General features: G+C 40.3%; 1 protein-coding gene across 1 annotated transcript in view; it reads right to left on the bottom strand.

The window, feature by feature from the left end:
- THSD4 (thrombospondin type 1 domain containing 4) overlaps positions 1-15,968 on the bottom strand; it is a 566,261-nt gene that overhangs the window by 518,268 nt on the left and 32,025 nt on the right. The window contains exon 3 of the mRNA XM_038580863.1: positions 14,945-15,014. Within this exon, the coding sequence (XP_038436791.1) occupies positions 14,945-15,014 (70 nt within the window). The remainder of the gene's footprint in view (positions 1-14,944; positions 15,015-15,968) is intronic.

Genomic DNA, 15,968 nt, shown 5'->3' with positions numbered 1-15,968 from the left:
CTATGCTGTTCTTTGAAGAGCATCTTTGTTTCCTGCTTGCTCTCAAAGGACAGTCGCACACTGCTCCAAAGACTCCCGCCACCACTTCCACATGGGCAGTTTGATGCACTGTGTGGTCTTCTTCTTTTTCTTCCTCCTTTTTTAAGGTATAGATATAGAAAGCGCAGGGACATCTGCGTGGCTCAGTGGTTGAGCGTCTGCCTTCAGCCCAGGGCGTGATCCTGGAGTCCCGGGATCAAGTCCCACTTCAGGCTCCCTGCATGGAGCCTGCTTCTCCATCGGCCTGTGTCTCTGCCTCCCTCTGTGTCTCTCATGAATAAATACAATCTTCAAAAAAAGATATATAAAGTGCGTAAAGTACGCTTACTGTATATAGATGACTTTGATTACTTTTAAGCCCTCAATCACCACCAACTTGGTCAAGATTTAGACTATTTCCAACCTCCTGGAAGGTTTCTTTGTGCCCCTCACTGGTCAATCTCACCCCCCTCTGTTGGTATCCATTACTCCGATTTTCTTTTCACCACAAATCAACTTTGCCTGCTCTTGAATAAATATAAATGGAATCATACCGTAGATGCTTTTGTGGCTGGCATCATATGCTCGATAAGAAAAATTGATCAGTGAGTTCAGCGTGGGAATCCCATGAAACTCATTCAGTTGGCTAATGTCGGTTTATTTCTAACAGCCTTGCTGAGGTATAACTGACACACAATAAATTAGACATATTTGAAGTGTCCACCTTGATGAGATTATTGATACATACTCACCATGAAACCATCACCATCATATCATCACCCCAAAAGTTTCTTTGGACCCCTTGGTGACCCTCCCTTCCTCTCAATCCCTTATCCTCTCAAACACTGATATGACTTCTGTTGTTACAAACCAGTTTACATCTTCTGGAAGCTTATATGAATGCAATAGCATAGTATGTCCACTTTTTTCTATAGGTTCTTTCACTCAGCATACTTATAATGAGGTTCATCCATGTTCCAGCATGTGCCAATAGCTCCTACGTTTTTATCGTGCGGCAGGATTTCTTAGTACGGATAAACTAAGGTTTGTTTATTCATTCACCTGTTGATGGACATTTGGGTTCTTTCCAGTTTATGGCATATAAAGCTGCTATGAACATTCGTGGACAAATCTATGTATGGAGACAAATTTCCTTTCCTCTTGAGTGAATATTGGACCCTACGGTAGGTACGCATATAACTATTTAAGAAACTGCCAAACTCTTTTCCAAAGTCATCTACCACTGTTCATTCCCATTAGGAGTATATGAGGAAACCAGGTCCTCCACATTCCCATCAGGCCTTGGGATGATCAATCTTTTTCATTTTAGCCACTCTACTGGGTGTGGAGTCATATCTCACTGTGGTTTCAATCTGCCAATTTGTATTTCCCTAATGACTAAAGATGTTGAGCATCTTTTCATGAGCTTACTTGCAAACCAGTTATCTTCTTTGATGAAGCATCATTTCAAATCTTTTGCTTGCTCTTGTACTAGGTTGTTTTTTCCTTACTTTGAGTTCTGGGAGTTCCTTAAGTATCCTGGATACAAGTCTTTGGTCAATTATATGATTTGTAAATATTTTCTCTCAGTCTGTGGCTTGTCTTTTCATTCTGTTAAGAGTGTCCTAGAACAGTAGTAGTTTTGATCAAGTCCAATTGGTCAACTTTTTGTTTTATGGATTATGAGTTTGGAGCTGTATCTAAAAAAAAAAAATAATAACTCTTTGGTTAGTTTTTCCTCCCTCTTTGGTTAGTTTTTCTCCTTTGTTTTCTTCTACAAGATTTCAAGATTTAGGTTTTACATTTAGATCTGTAGTCCATTTTGAGTTATTTTCTGTATATTGTGCAAGGTATGGATCCAAGTACATTCTTTTGTGTGCCAATATCCACTTGTTCCAGCATTATTTGTTGAAGACTCTCCTTTCTTTTTTTTTTTTTAATTTTTTTTTATTTATTTATGATAGTCACAGAGAGAGAGAGAGAGAGAGAGGCAGAGACACAGGCAGAGGGAGAAGCAGGCTCCATGCACCAGGAGCCTGATGTGGGATTCGATCCCGGGTCTCCAGGATCGCGCCCTGGGCCAAAGGCAGGCGCCAAACCGCTGCGCCACCCAGGGATCCCAAAGACTCTCCTTTCTTCACTGAATTACCTTTGCACCTTTGTCCAAAAAAAGTTGTTCATCTATTTGTGGGTCTACTTCTGTACTGCATTCTGTTCCACTCTCTATTTATCTTTACACCAATAACTTGATATCTTGATTACTGTGGCTACATAGTAATATAAATATTAGATAGTATAACTCTTGTAGTTTTATTCTTTTTGAAATTGGCTTTGGCTATTCTAGAACCTCTGCATTTTCATAAGGACTTTTAAATCAGTTTGTCAATTTGTGTAAGTAGTCTGCTGGGAATTTTATTGGAATTGTGTTAAATCTATAGATCAATTTGAAGAGAATGGTTACTTTAACACCATTGAGTTTCTCAACTCATAAATATGGTATGTTTCTCTACTTTTTAAGTCATTTCTCTCAACATTTTGTAGTTGTAAGTATACAGGTCTTATATCTCTTTATCAGATTTAGCCCTTTGGATTTCATATTTCTCATGCTCTTATCAATGTAATTTTTCTATGGCTCATTGGTATTAAGTAGAAATATGATTGATTCTTTGCATATTGATCTTATATCCAATAACATAACCCTTACCAGACTTTCTACAATTTTCCTGCTTTCAAGTAAAGACATTTTTACTTCTCCTTTTCAATCTGGATGCATTTGATTTCTTTTCACTGCCTGATTCCACCAGTTAGAACTTCCACTAAAATGTAGAATAGAAGTAGGGAGAGAAGTCATCCTTGTCTTTTTCCTGGTCTTTCAAGGACAGCATTCACTCCTTCACCTTTAAGTAGGCTTAGCTCTAGGTTTTTGGTGTATGTCTTTTATCAGATTAAAGTAAGTTTCTTTTTATTCCTACTTTGCTGAGAGTTTTTTTATCAGGAACCGAGGTCAGGTTTTGTCAAAACTTTTCTGCATGTAGTGAGATAATCATATGGTGTTTGGGGTTTTTGTTTGTTTGTTTGATAATATGATGAAACACATTGATTCATTTTAAATGTTAAACCAACCTTATTTTCCTGGAATAAGACCCACTTATCTATGACATATTAGCACGTCTGTAAGGTTGAATTTAATTGGCTAAAATTATTTTTTAAAAATAATTTGCTAAAATTATATTTAGAATTTTTGTATCTATGTTCCTGACAGACAACTACTTACAGTTTTCTTGTAGTATCTTTACTTAGCTTTGGTATATAACACTCTCACAAGGAGTTGGGAAGTTTTCTTCCTCTCCAATTTTCTGGAAAAGATTGTATAAAATTAGCATTTTGGCTTCCTTAAATGTTTGTAGGAATTTACTAATGAAGACATCATGACCCTGGCATTTTCCTTGTAGGAAGGCTTTTAACTACAAATACCATTCATTTAATCAATGCAGAAATATCCTTTTGATCGAATTCTTCTTGAGGGAGCTTTGGTAATTTGTATCTTTCAAATTTTATCTTTTTCATCTAAGTTGTTGAATACATAGAAATAAACGTATTCATAACATTTCCTTATTCTTCTATTACCATCTACAGAATCTGTAGTGATGTCACCACTCTGTGTCTCCAGAGAATTGTAATTTGTGTCTTCCTTCCTTTTTTCCCCCTCATGAACACTCTGGTTCAAGAGTTATCCATTTTATTGATCTTGTCCGTGAACTAGCTTTTGGGTTAAATGGTTTTCTCCAAAGTTTTGTTTCTAGTTTATAGATTTCTGTTTTGACCTTTATTAGTTCCTTTCTTCTTAGTTTGAGTTTAATTGAGTTTAATTTAATCTTTTTCTAATTGTTATAGCAGAAGCTGAGGTCGTTGATTTGAGGTCTTTTTATATTTAAAGGTATTTAGTTACATAAATTTCCTTCTAAGTGCCGTGTTAGCAGCATTCCACAATTTCTGATATTTCATGTTTTCAATTTCATTCAGGTCAAATACTTTCTAATTTCCCCTTCATTTCTTATTTAACCCATGGATCATTTAGATTTTTTTATTTCCAAACTTGGGGGAATCTTCTAGATATCTTTCCATTATTGATTTCTAATTGAATCCCACTGTGATCAGAGAACAAACTGACTTGAATCTTGTTGAGATTTGTTTTATGGCCCAAAATATGACCTATCTTGGTAAGAGTTCATCATGCACCTGAAAAAAATGTGTATCTGATTTTGTTTGAAGGATGTTCTACAAATGTAGAACATCCTAGCTTGTCACTAGGTCAAGCTGGTTGAAAGTCATGGCCAAGTCTTTAACATTCTCACTGATTTCTCTGTTCATGTGTGCTATCAATATTAGAAGGGCATACCAAAATCTCTTAACTATACTCATGGATTCGTCTGTTTCTTCTTGTAGTTACATCAGATTTGCTTCAGTAATTTGAAGCTCTATTATTAGGTGCATAAATGTTTAAGATTATTATGTCCTCTTGATAAATTGACTCCTTTTGTTAAGAAAGGACCCTCTTTATCCTTGGCAATATTTTTTGCTCCAAAATCTACTTTATCTCATGGTAACAAGGTCCGTCCAGGTATCTTTTGACTAGTGTTAATATGGCCTATCTTTTTCCATCCTTTTAACCTATGTGTGTCTTTATGTTTAAATGTGTTTCTTATGGACAGTACACAGTTGTGTGTCTTGTTTTATATCCAATCATCAATCTCTGCCTTTGAGTTGTTTTGTGAATATTAATATAATCATATTTAAGTCTACCAACTTGCTGCTTATTTTCTAGTTGTCCCATCTGTTCTTTGATTCCTTTTTCTTTTTCTATCTTCTTTTGAATTATTTGAAAATAATAATAAATTCTACTGTTTCTCTTTTTTTGACTGGTGGCTAAAGTATTCTGTTTTGTTACTTTAATGGTTGTTTTAGGGTTTATAGTAGACATCTTTAACTCATCAGTCTGCCTTCAAGTAATATGATACAATTTTAATGTATTATAAGAACCTTATAATCCTGGATTTCCATTTATCCTCTTCTGGTATTAATACTTTACATACACTCCCTGACTCATTATTTTTTTAATTTAAAGAGTCAACCTTCAAAAGATATTTAAATAATTTTTTAAACCATATATATTTATTCAAATTCTGGATGGGCCTCTCTTGGGGCACCTGGATAGCCCAGTCGGTTAAGCATCCAACTATTGATTTTGGCTCAGGTCATGATTTCAGGGTCTGAGATCAAGCCCCACATGGGGCTCCACACTCAGTGAAGAGTCTGCCTCTCTCACTCTCCCCTCCCTTCTCCCCCTTTTGTGTGCGCATTCTCTCTCTCTAAAATAAATAAATCTTTGGGACACCTGGGTCACTCAGTGGTTGAGCATCTGCCTTTGGCTCAGGGTATGATCCCGGGGTCCCGGGATTGAGTCCCACATTGGGCTTCCCCAAAGAAAGCCTACTTCTCCCTTTGCCTGTGTCTCTGCCTCTCTCTGTGTGTCTCTCGTGAATGAATACATTTTTTAAAAAATCTAAAAAATAAAATAAATCTTTAAAACTTTATATAATTATCTATGTAGTTATCATTTCTAGTGCACTGAATTCCTTTGTGGAGATCAAATATCACCTGATGCCATTTTCGTTCTGCCTAAAGAACTTCTTGTAACAATTCTAGTGGTGCACACGTTAATACAGCATCTGTATTTCTGGAAAAAAAATGTCTTTACCTTTATTTTTGAAAGATATTTTTTCTAAGTGGAGAATTCTAGATTGACAGTTTTATTTTTTCAGTGCTTTAAAGATGTTGTTTCCCTCACATGAGTGGCAGGAGGTAAGGAATCTGCTGTCTCTTGATCTTTGTTTCTATGTGTATAACATGTCTCTAAGGGCTTTTGAATTTTTTCTCTTTATTACTAGTTTTGAACAACTTGATTATGGTGTGACTTGGTGCTATTCATGTTTCTAGTGCTTGGGGTTCATGGATATTCCTAAGTTCATATTTTTCATCAAATTTGAAACATTTTCTAATCTTTTAAAAATTTTTAAAAATTTATTCATTAGAGACACAGAGAGAGAGAGAGAAAGAGAGAGAGAGAGAAGCAGAGACACAAGCAGAGGGAGAAGCAGGCTCCATGCAGGGAGCCCAATGTGGGACTTGATCCTGGGTCTCCAAGATCATGGCCTGAGCTGAAGGCAGATGTCCAATCTCACTGAGCCACCCAGGTGTCCCAACATTTTCTAATTAAAATATATATATTTTTATGCCACTCCCTCCCACCTCTTCTCCTTTAGTATTCTAATTACACGCATGTAAGCCCACTTGAAGTTGTACCAGGGCTCATGGATGTTCTGTGTATTTTTAAAAATTGTTTCTCATTCTGTGTTTTGTTTCAGAAAGTTTCTAGTGTTACAGCTTCAAGTTCATTTTTATCTTTTCTTCTACACTGTCAGATCTGCCATTAATCCCATCCAGCATATTTTTCATTTCAGACTTTGTCATTTTCAACTTGAGAAGTTCGATAAGGATTTTTAATATCTTCCATGGTTCTATTTCACTTCATGAATCTGTGAAATACTATCTCAATATCCTTTTAATGTTTTTATTAGCTTTTAATACCTTTTTTTTGCCAAATTCTAAAATCTGGGTCAGTTCTGAGTTGGTTTCAATTGATTGTTGTCCTCTTTATGAAGAACAGGGGTACTTTTCTGCTCCTGTGAGTGCCTAGTAATCATTGACCAAATGTCAGGCATCTTGAATTGTACCTTTCTGAGTGCTAGATATTTTTATGTTCCTATATTCATGAACTTTGTGCTAGAATTTAAGTTACTTAGCAATGGTTTGATCCTTTCCTGTAGTACTTTTATGATTTGTTAGTTAGGTCCAAAGTAATGCACACTCTAGGGTCAATTATCCCCCCAGGACCATGGCAAGAGTTTCCTGAATATTCTCTCCAGTGTCCCTTGGATTGTGAGCTTTTAGAGTCTGGCTGCTAGGAGGAGTCACTATTTCTGGTGCTGCATGAGTGCTGGATAGTGTTCCTTTCAATTCTTTCATAGTTCTTTCTTAATCTTGGGCTGTTGCATCACAGGCATGTGCTCATCAGTCCTGTGCTGCATCCTGATGAGAATCCATGTGGGTCTCCTGTATCCTCTCAGTGTTGCTCGGCTCTCTGATACTCTGTCCTGCAGAGTCTTGCCACCATGGTGTCATTGGACTCTCAAGCTCCTCAAATCAAGGAGTCCAACAGGCTCTGCCTGGGTTCCCATTTCCACTTCACTCCAAGGGTAGGAAACTTTCTCAAGCTGGGAAAATTTTAGGGTTTAACTCATTTGCTTCCCATCTCTGAGAAACCACTGTCTTATGCTGACCAATATCTATAGTTTGAAAACCATGGCTTCATATATGTTGGTTTGGGTTGTTTTGGGGAGCAGGTAGGAAAACTAGTCCCTGTTGCTCTTTCTTGGATGGTTTGCTCTTGTTCTAGACGGGAGGGTAAATCCACTCCATTTTGGCTGGAATCAGTTTATTTTTTAATTTTGTCTAGTGTTATCTTGTATCCATTCTATTGTTGATAGACTTTTGCATTATTTCCAATTTTGAGTAGTTGTAAATGACACTGCTTAGAACATTTTTATGCATATTTTGGTGGATACATGCACCCATATTCCCTTGGGCAAATACTTAGGAGTACAATAGTCAGGTCACTGAATAGGCATATGTTTAGCTTTAAGAGATGCTGCCAAACAGTTTCCAGAGGGGTCCACTATTTTAGACTCCCAACATCAATGAACAGAAATTCCAGTTGCTCCACATCCTCATCAGCACTTGGTACTGTTGGTGTTTTTCATTTGAAGCCATTCTGGTAGTATCTCATTTTAATTTGTATTTCCCTAAGGACTAATGATTTTGATTGAGCACCTCTTCATATGCTTATTGGTCATAAGAATACCCTCTTATGTGAACTGTGTATTCAAGTCTTTGGTCCATTTTCAAACTGGAATGCTTAAATTTCTTAATGATCAGCAGGGTTTTTTTTTTTATATGTATTCTCAACATTAATCTTTGGTCAAATGTCTTATTGTGCATATTCTCACTGTTTATGGCTTATCTTTCCACTCTTTTCCTAATGATATATTTTGATAAGCAAAAGTTATTGATTTCAATGTAGTCTAATTCTTTTGATGTCTTGTTTAAGAAATTCCTCCCCACCTCAAATCATGAAGATAGTTCCATATATTTTCACCTAAAAGCATTACAGTTTTTTTCTTCCTTCTTCTTGAATATAGCAGCAATGATCTGAGAACTTTTATGTAGCCTAAAAACTTCTTTTTGCCCTTCTATTGGCCTTCTGTTCAATATCCAACTGTATGACACAGCAACAGGCAATTTGAGATCATTGGCTGCACATCTTACTGTACTAATCGGAGGGCCCTACACCCGTGACAAGGTCCCCTGCTGTTCACATTGTGACTTGTTAATCAGTTAGCAAAACAAATATTTTTCTTCACCCTTACTTCATTCTGTAGTGTCTCCATTCTTTTTGTTTGAGTGTTTCTATAAATAACAGGTTGAAGAGCACTTTTCTTTGGCTGGGGGCCCAAGGAGTGAGTTTTTATTTCCTTCTTCTAGTTTTGCATTGTTTTCTAAATTCTTTATAAAACATGTGCTACTTTTAATTTAAAAGTAAACTTTAAAAAAACATCATGCAGTTGTGTTTAGAGTCTACATGTTTTTTCATTCGTAGGAATAAAATATGACATTTCACAGCTCTTTCCTAAACAGCTTGTGTTGACCATATACATTATGACCTATCAAAGCAACCTGCATAGTCAATGTCCGTTGAGCAGACACAGTAGAATAGTTTTATTAATGTAAAAGCTTTCTACCATCTACATAGTTTTATTATTAATAACGGACGGTTTTTATTAAAGTCTTGGTCAAGTTTATTTTCCTGGTCCCAGTTTTAGCTTATCTGCAAATGAAGCCACAGAAAGTTTTAAAAATATAATCATTTGCCAAGTGTCACTGAAAACAACTAAGAACAGAGGTTGAGCCATCCCTTGTAATCATGTCCTTGTTGTAGGAGCAAGAGGAGGACATCTGCAGAGAAATATCTGAAAAGAGCTACTCACACTCTGCACCACAGTCTCCTTTTCCTGCACCAGGGACGAGTTATACAGAGATGCATCCAGTCACCAAAACTGCATTTAGAAAAGCATAGTTTACTTGACAGCATTTACAAACTATGTCTTTTCCTCAGAATAACTTACACTGCAGAAATGCTTCCATATGCTAAAGTTGGACATGCTATTGTAATGAAAAAGAAAAAGAGGCGACTTTTGGTGGATAGTTTTCATATACAACTAAACAGCAATATGCACAAATTAGTAATGCCGTCCCTTAAGAATTTACCATAAATGGTTTTCTAATTCTTTCTGCTGCTCTCTGCTACAAATTGGGAATGGATTTTGTCAGGAAACAATAGGTCAGCAGGAATTCAATTATGATTTATCGAAGCAATGAGACCAATTTGATAGCAATCATAATTCTATGTTTTAATGAAAAAAATAGACTTTTTTCTTAAATCATTTGTGTTCCGTAAAGTTCCAGGAGGAAACACTTCCAACTTTAAATTCCAAAACACATATACTTGCAGTTAACTCCTCTCTATCAGATATCACAGTGGTGGTCTCCAAACTGTGGGCCATGGGCCAAATCCAGCCAACCACCTGTTTTTGTAAATAAAGTTTTATTGGAATACAATCATGCACATTCATTTACCTATTGTCTAGGGCTGCCTTTGTGCTACAAAAGCACAGTTGAGTAGTTATAACAGAAACTTTGTAGCCCAGAAAGCCTAAAATACTCACAGCTGGTCCTTTTTTAGAAAAAAAAAACAAAAACAAAAACAAAAAAACAAAAGATCTCTAACCTCTGTTTTAGCAAATACCTATTTCTTATGTTGCAGAAATAAATGGATGCTATCATTGTTAGTACTGCTGTCAGGATTTTTAGGATATTAGCAGGCAGGATGACAGCCACAGATCCACAAGGCTCTAATAAAACAGCAAGAAGAAACTCAACACTCAAGAGAGCATTGAATCCTTTTTCTATATAGGGTGAATGACAATAACCCTGGCAGCCAAAATGCATATGATTATATTGAGAACTGTCCTAAAGTGTATGTCCTACAAGTAAATTAATCTATACATGATTTTGCAAAAATAATAATAATAATAATAATAATAATAATAATAATAATAATCTACTGCAAAGTTCTCAACAATATTTTGAGGAGGTATCATATGTCAAGATAGGATACTTTTTGCTCAATTTTAAAATTCAGCATTCCAGAGGTGCCTGGGTGGCTCTGTCCATTAAGTGTCTGCCTTCAGCTCAGGATTCTGGGATCATGATCTCGGACGGAGCCCTGCATTAGGCTCCCTGCTCGGCGGGGAGTCTGCTTCTTCCTCTCTCTCTCCGCCCCTGCCCCGTTCGTGCTCTCTCTCAAATAAATAAATAAAATCCTTAAAAATAAGTAAACAAAATAAAATGTAACATTCCAAAGTAACTCAGAAAGCCTTTTTTTTCCCATTTCTCAGAACAAATACTTTAAGAAAGATGAAGGCAATACCTATTTGTGAACCTTTTGTTCGGGCTGTATATGTCAGTCATCAGGCTAACCTGAAAAACTAAGCGAAATAGCAAAGTAAATTGATCATATGTAAAATATTTTCATCTATGATGGTCTACTTGAGCAACTAGAATGAAATACTGGAAAATTGATTCAACTATTAGGATTAATAATCCTGATACTTTTAAGCATTAATAAATAATATAACTTAATAATGAAAATACAGCTGTCTTAGTCTATGTCAGCTGCTATAGCAAAAATACCATAAATAGGGTGAGGGGGCAATTATGCCAATATAAAAAATGTAAATAAATACATTTCTTTTTCACAGTTCTGGAAGCTGGAATGTCTGAGATTAAGGGACTGGCAGGTTTAGTGTCTAGGAGAGCCCATTTCCTGGTTAGTAGACAGCAGGCTCCTCACTGTATCTTCACCTAGCAGAGGGGGCCAGAGACTTCTTTGGGATCTCTTTCATAAGAGCAATAATCCCCTCATGGCCAAATCACTTCCCAAATGCCCCACCTCCAAATACCATCACATTGGGAATTAAGGTTCAACATATAAATTCAGTCTATTGGGGATCCCTGGGTGGCTCAGTGGTTTGGCACCTGCCTTTGGCCCAGGGCGTGATCCTGAAGACCCGGGATTGAGTCCCACATCAGGCTCCCTGCATGGAGCCTGCTTCTCCCTTCTGTCTGTGTCTCTGCCTCTCTCTCTGTGTGTCTTTCATGAATAAATAAATAAAATCTTTAAAAAATAATTTCATTTTATCACATTCTACTCTGGCCCCCCAAAATTCATGTCCTTGTATGCAAAATATATTCATTCCATCCAAATGGTCCCCAAATTCTTAGCTGGTTCCAGCATCAACTTTAAAGGCTAGGTCCAACGTCCCATCTAAATATCACCTAAATCAGTTACGGGTGAGGCACAGGTATGATTTGTCCTGGGGCAATCTGCTCTCCAACTGTGAATCTGTGAAGTCAGACATGTTAAGTGCTCCTGAAATACAATGGTAAGAAAGGCACAGGACAGGCATTCCCATACCAGATGGGAGAAGTGGAAAGGAGGAGTGACAAGTCCCAAACAAGGAGTGACAAGACCAAAGGGGGCATATTTCATTAGACCTTAAGGCTCAAAAAGAATCCTCTTTGGCTCGATGCTCCACTCTCCAGACTCAATGGGACAGTGCTCCTGGCTTGCAGCTTTGTGGGGCAAGGTTGAGGTACCAAGGCTCCTGGCTGCCCTGCCCCCACAGCTTTTGGGCAGCCCTGTCCCCACTGTGACTTAGGGCCTGGGATCATGGCTCTTCTGGGAGGCCTCCATGCCCCTGCAGCTCGTTGGGCACCTCAGCTGGTTGCTGGAGCAGCACCTGGAGCAGCCGAGGGGAGAGGGCTGGGCATGGAGACCGCCAAGTGAGGTGGTAGGTACATGGAGAGTCAGGCACAAGCAACCCCCTCTTCACATTCTTCCACAGTCTTGGAAAATATCTCGTGGCTTCTGTGAGCTGGCTGGCTACTCTTATTAATAACCCCCCCCCCCATTTGCTTCGACGTGGACGGAACTGGAGGGGATTATGCTGAATGAAGTAAGTCAATCAGAGAAGGACAATCATCACATGGTCTCACCCATATGGGGACTATAAGAAATAGTGAAAGGGATTATAAGGGAAAGTAGGGGAACTGAGTAGGAAAAATTAGAGAAGCAGACAAACCGTGAGAGACTCCTAACTCTGGGAAACGAACAAAGGGTTGCAGAAGGGGAGGTGGGCGGAGGGTTGGGGTAACTGGGTGACAGGCACTGAGGAGGGCACGTGATGGGATGAGCGCTGGGTGTTATACTATATGTTGATAAACCGAACTTCAATATAAACAAAACAAAAACAAAACAAAAATGGCCTCTGGGCCACACCCTTAGTGTTGTCTCCTGAAGACTTTCTCATTCTCTTCAATACTAATAAACTGAGAATGTTCCAGATCTTGAAGTTTTGTGCTCTCTTCCTTTCCAATGAACAATTCCAGCTTCAAGTTGTTTCTCTTTTCTCACATTTTACTGCAAGCAGGTGAGAGAAACCAGGCCACTCCTTCCATACTTTGCTTAGAAATTGCTTCAGCTAAATATCTCATTTCATCACTTGCAAGCCCTACCTTCCACAAAGCACTGGGACATGAACACAATTCAGCCAAAGGTTTTTTTTTTTTTTTTTTTTTTTTTTTGCCATTTTTTAACCAGCATGGCCTTTCCTGAAGTTTCCCACAACATGTTCTTCATTTCCGTCTGAGACTCCTTCACCGTCCACAGTCCAGCACTTTTCTGTTCGGGATCACTGTTCTCTGAGCAGACTGAGGCTTTCTCTACAGCTCTCTGCTTCCTTTTCTGAGCTCGTACCAGAAACACCTTGAGAAGTCCACTTGTGGCAACACAGGCTCCTTCTAGCACGCACCTCCACGGCCGTCCGGTCCCTGCCCACCACCCAGTTCCAAAGCCACCTCCACCATTTTACCCATTTCTCAAAGCAGCACCCCCACTTCTCACTGCCCATTTTTGCCAGAGTCAATTTGAGCTGTTAAAAGCAAGTACCATAGACTGGGTGACTTATAAACGAAAGAAATTTATTTCTCACAGTTCTGGAGGCTGGAAAACCAAGACTCCTTCTGGGTAGCAGACTTCTTCTCATCATATCTTTACAGGGCAGGCAGCAAGATCTCTCCTAACTCTAATAAGGGCACTCATCCCATTCATCAGGGCCTCCCTCCCATGACCTGAGCACCTGCCAGGTCTCCACCTGCAGATATCACCATATTGGACATTAGGTTTGAACCTATGAATTTAGGGGGAAGACACAAACTTTCAATCTATAGTAGTTGTCCTCTCTGATTTCTTGAAATTATGAACGCGGATAATGCAGCAAAGTGAGACAGATATAACTTTCCAAGTGACTCTAACAAAATGATGCTTAGACTTTGGCCAGGGTTTCTATCCATTCATCCATTCATTCATCATTCATTCATTCATTCAGTTGGTCACTTCACAAGTGTTTTATTGGGCACCTACACCATGCCAGGCTGTATTCCGGGAGCTGGGAAGGTGGCAGTGTCACGGAGCTGACATCCTAGCGGGGATACAGTACAGTACAGGTTCCTATCTGGCCCAGAAAAACAAAGCTAGAACATAAGCCACAGTCTACAAGAAGTTAAATGGTTCAGACAAGAACCTTAAGAACTTCACAAGAAGGGGTCACATCCAGGCCAACCCTTGCACATACTCTCTGGTCTGCTCCCTTCTCTCCTGGGCTTTCCCTATGAAATGCCTCTCTTGGGAAGGGTTCCAAGCCACCCAGCCACACTCAGATACAAATCCTTGACCTACCATTCCTTTCAGAAGTGTCTGTATTTCATGACATGTAGACAGGAGGGGTTCCTAGGCAGCAGAAAGGGGTTTGGAGGACCTTCTCGGAGTCATCTCATGCATCTGTTTCTAAGGAAGCGTTTATCATGCACCTATGCTGGTGCAGGACAGTGGTCGGCCTGTCTAGGTAGCAGCAAATAGCTTATTTGCTATAAAACACAGAGCCCTGAAGGGAAGTATGCTTGACACTGTCCGTTTGTCCCCCCAGATACTCTGTCCACCCTTCTCCATCCAGCCCTGCTGCCTAGGAGGCTGGCCTCTGAGGACTGCACTGAGGGACTTTTGTCTTCTTTTGGTTGGGCTCAGCTAATGGGAGTCCCCAACTGGAAATGGAGGAGGAGGGGAAAGAGAGGGCCAGGTCCTTATTTCCCTGCCCCCTCCATGCCCAGCTGCTGGTTGCCAGGGGCTACGTCCTCCTACCCAAGATCACGGCTCCCTATCAGGGCTCCTCTTGCACAGCTACAGCCTCAACTTTACCTAGAGCTCTCTCCCTAATCATCAGTACCCGCTGCCCCAAAAGGTGCCCCTAGAGAGGGTAAAAGCTCCATGCTGGTGCTCTGCCCCTCCCAGGTGGGCAGTCTCCTCACTGACCTCTCCCTCGAGGTCCCATTCTCGAGGACACAGCCAGCAACACCAGCGACGCCCTCAGATCACACACTGACTTTGGGCACCAGCTCCAAGGTCTTAGGAGGGACAGGAGGACTAGGGAACATTCTATAAAGATTAGCGATGCTTCCTCTCAAGATTAGCGGTGACTCCGCTCCAAACAGAACCAAAGTCAGGGCAATGACTGGAGTGCCCCCGGCCCCTTGTGCAGAGAAGCGAGAAGCTTCTGAACCACCAATGGCTTACCTTTCTGTGCTCAGTGGAGGGCTGTGGGCAGACGAGCTGCAATCCAAGTAGCAGGAGGGAACCCAGGACACTGAGAAGGAAAAAGAGCAACAGGCAGGGCCGTGAGTATGGTCCAGGCAGCAGCATCCAGCCAGAGGCAGCAGCTCCACCTCATCACCAGAGGGGAGAGAACAGTCCAACCCCCGCCCCGGGATGTGACCCAGGGCAGGTGCCAAGGGCCAGCATCAAGGCAGCACAGGGCTGTGGGCCTGGCCAAGGCATGGGGCAGATCTGGGATCAAACCCTTTATCACTTACCAGCAGGGTTTCCAGGTCAGGATATTTAACCTCATGAGCCTCAGTCTCCTCCCCTGTATGATGGGGCCAAGGACAAAGCTGGCTTAGAGGTTTAGGGAGGACTGACACAGAGAAAGTGCTAGAGCATGCTTGGCCCTAGTGGAGTGGGGAAGGTCAGGCTACAAGTAGGGCTCTGAGCCTGGCCAGGGAAGCTCTCTCCTATATCCCGTGCTTCTCTTGGAGCCTTCCCTCTGCCCATTCTTGGCCTTTTAGTGTCACATATGTTCTCTATGGGCGGCATTAGCTGTGTTAAGCCCTACTGTCACCAGCCCTGATTAGGGCTTGTCATCAAATAAAGGGAAGGTGTGGAATGGGAGCCAGCTGGCCCTGACACAGCAGGGTCTGCTGGGAGAGATGAAGCTTTGGATTCAAACACATTGAGGCTAGAATCCCAGCTCCACCATTGCCATCCAGGGTGATCCGGGCAAGTTAATGTCTCTGACTCTCAATGTTCTCACCTTCTGTAAGGATCACTGAAGGTTGCAGTGGTGAAAACACCCACACAGCTAATTAGAAGAGCCATAAACGTTGTCAATTAACTAAAAGGCTCAAAGTCCCTTGACCTGAAGTCATCAATGCCATTGTTTTAAGATCCCTGCAAAAACGCCCCTTGTCCTACTTGGTTGTCTTTTGGATCCTTTTTTAGGGTTTAACCCCGAGGACTGAAGACCCCCTGGGGTTTTCACCCT

The sequence above is a fragment of the Canis lupus genome, chromosome 30 (assembly GCF_011100685.1).
Source record: "Canis lupus familiaris isolate Mischka breed German Shepherd chromosome 30, alternate assembly UU_Cfam_GSD_1.0, whole genome shotgun sequence".
Classification (NCBI taxonomy): Eukaryota; Metazoa; Chordata; class Mammalia; order Carnivora; family Canidae; genus Canis; species Canis lupus.
This window is presented reverse-complemented; position numbering and strand designations above follow the sequence as displayed.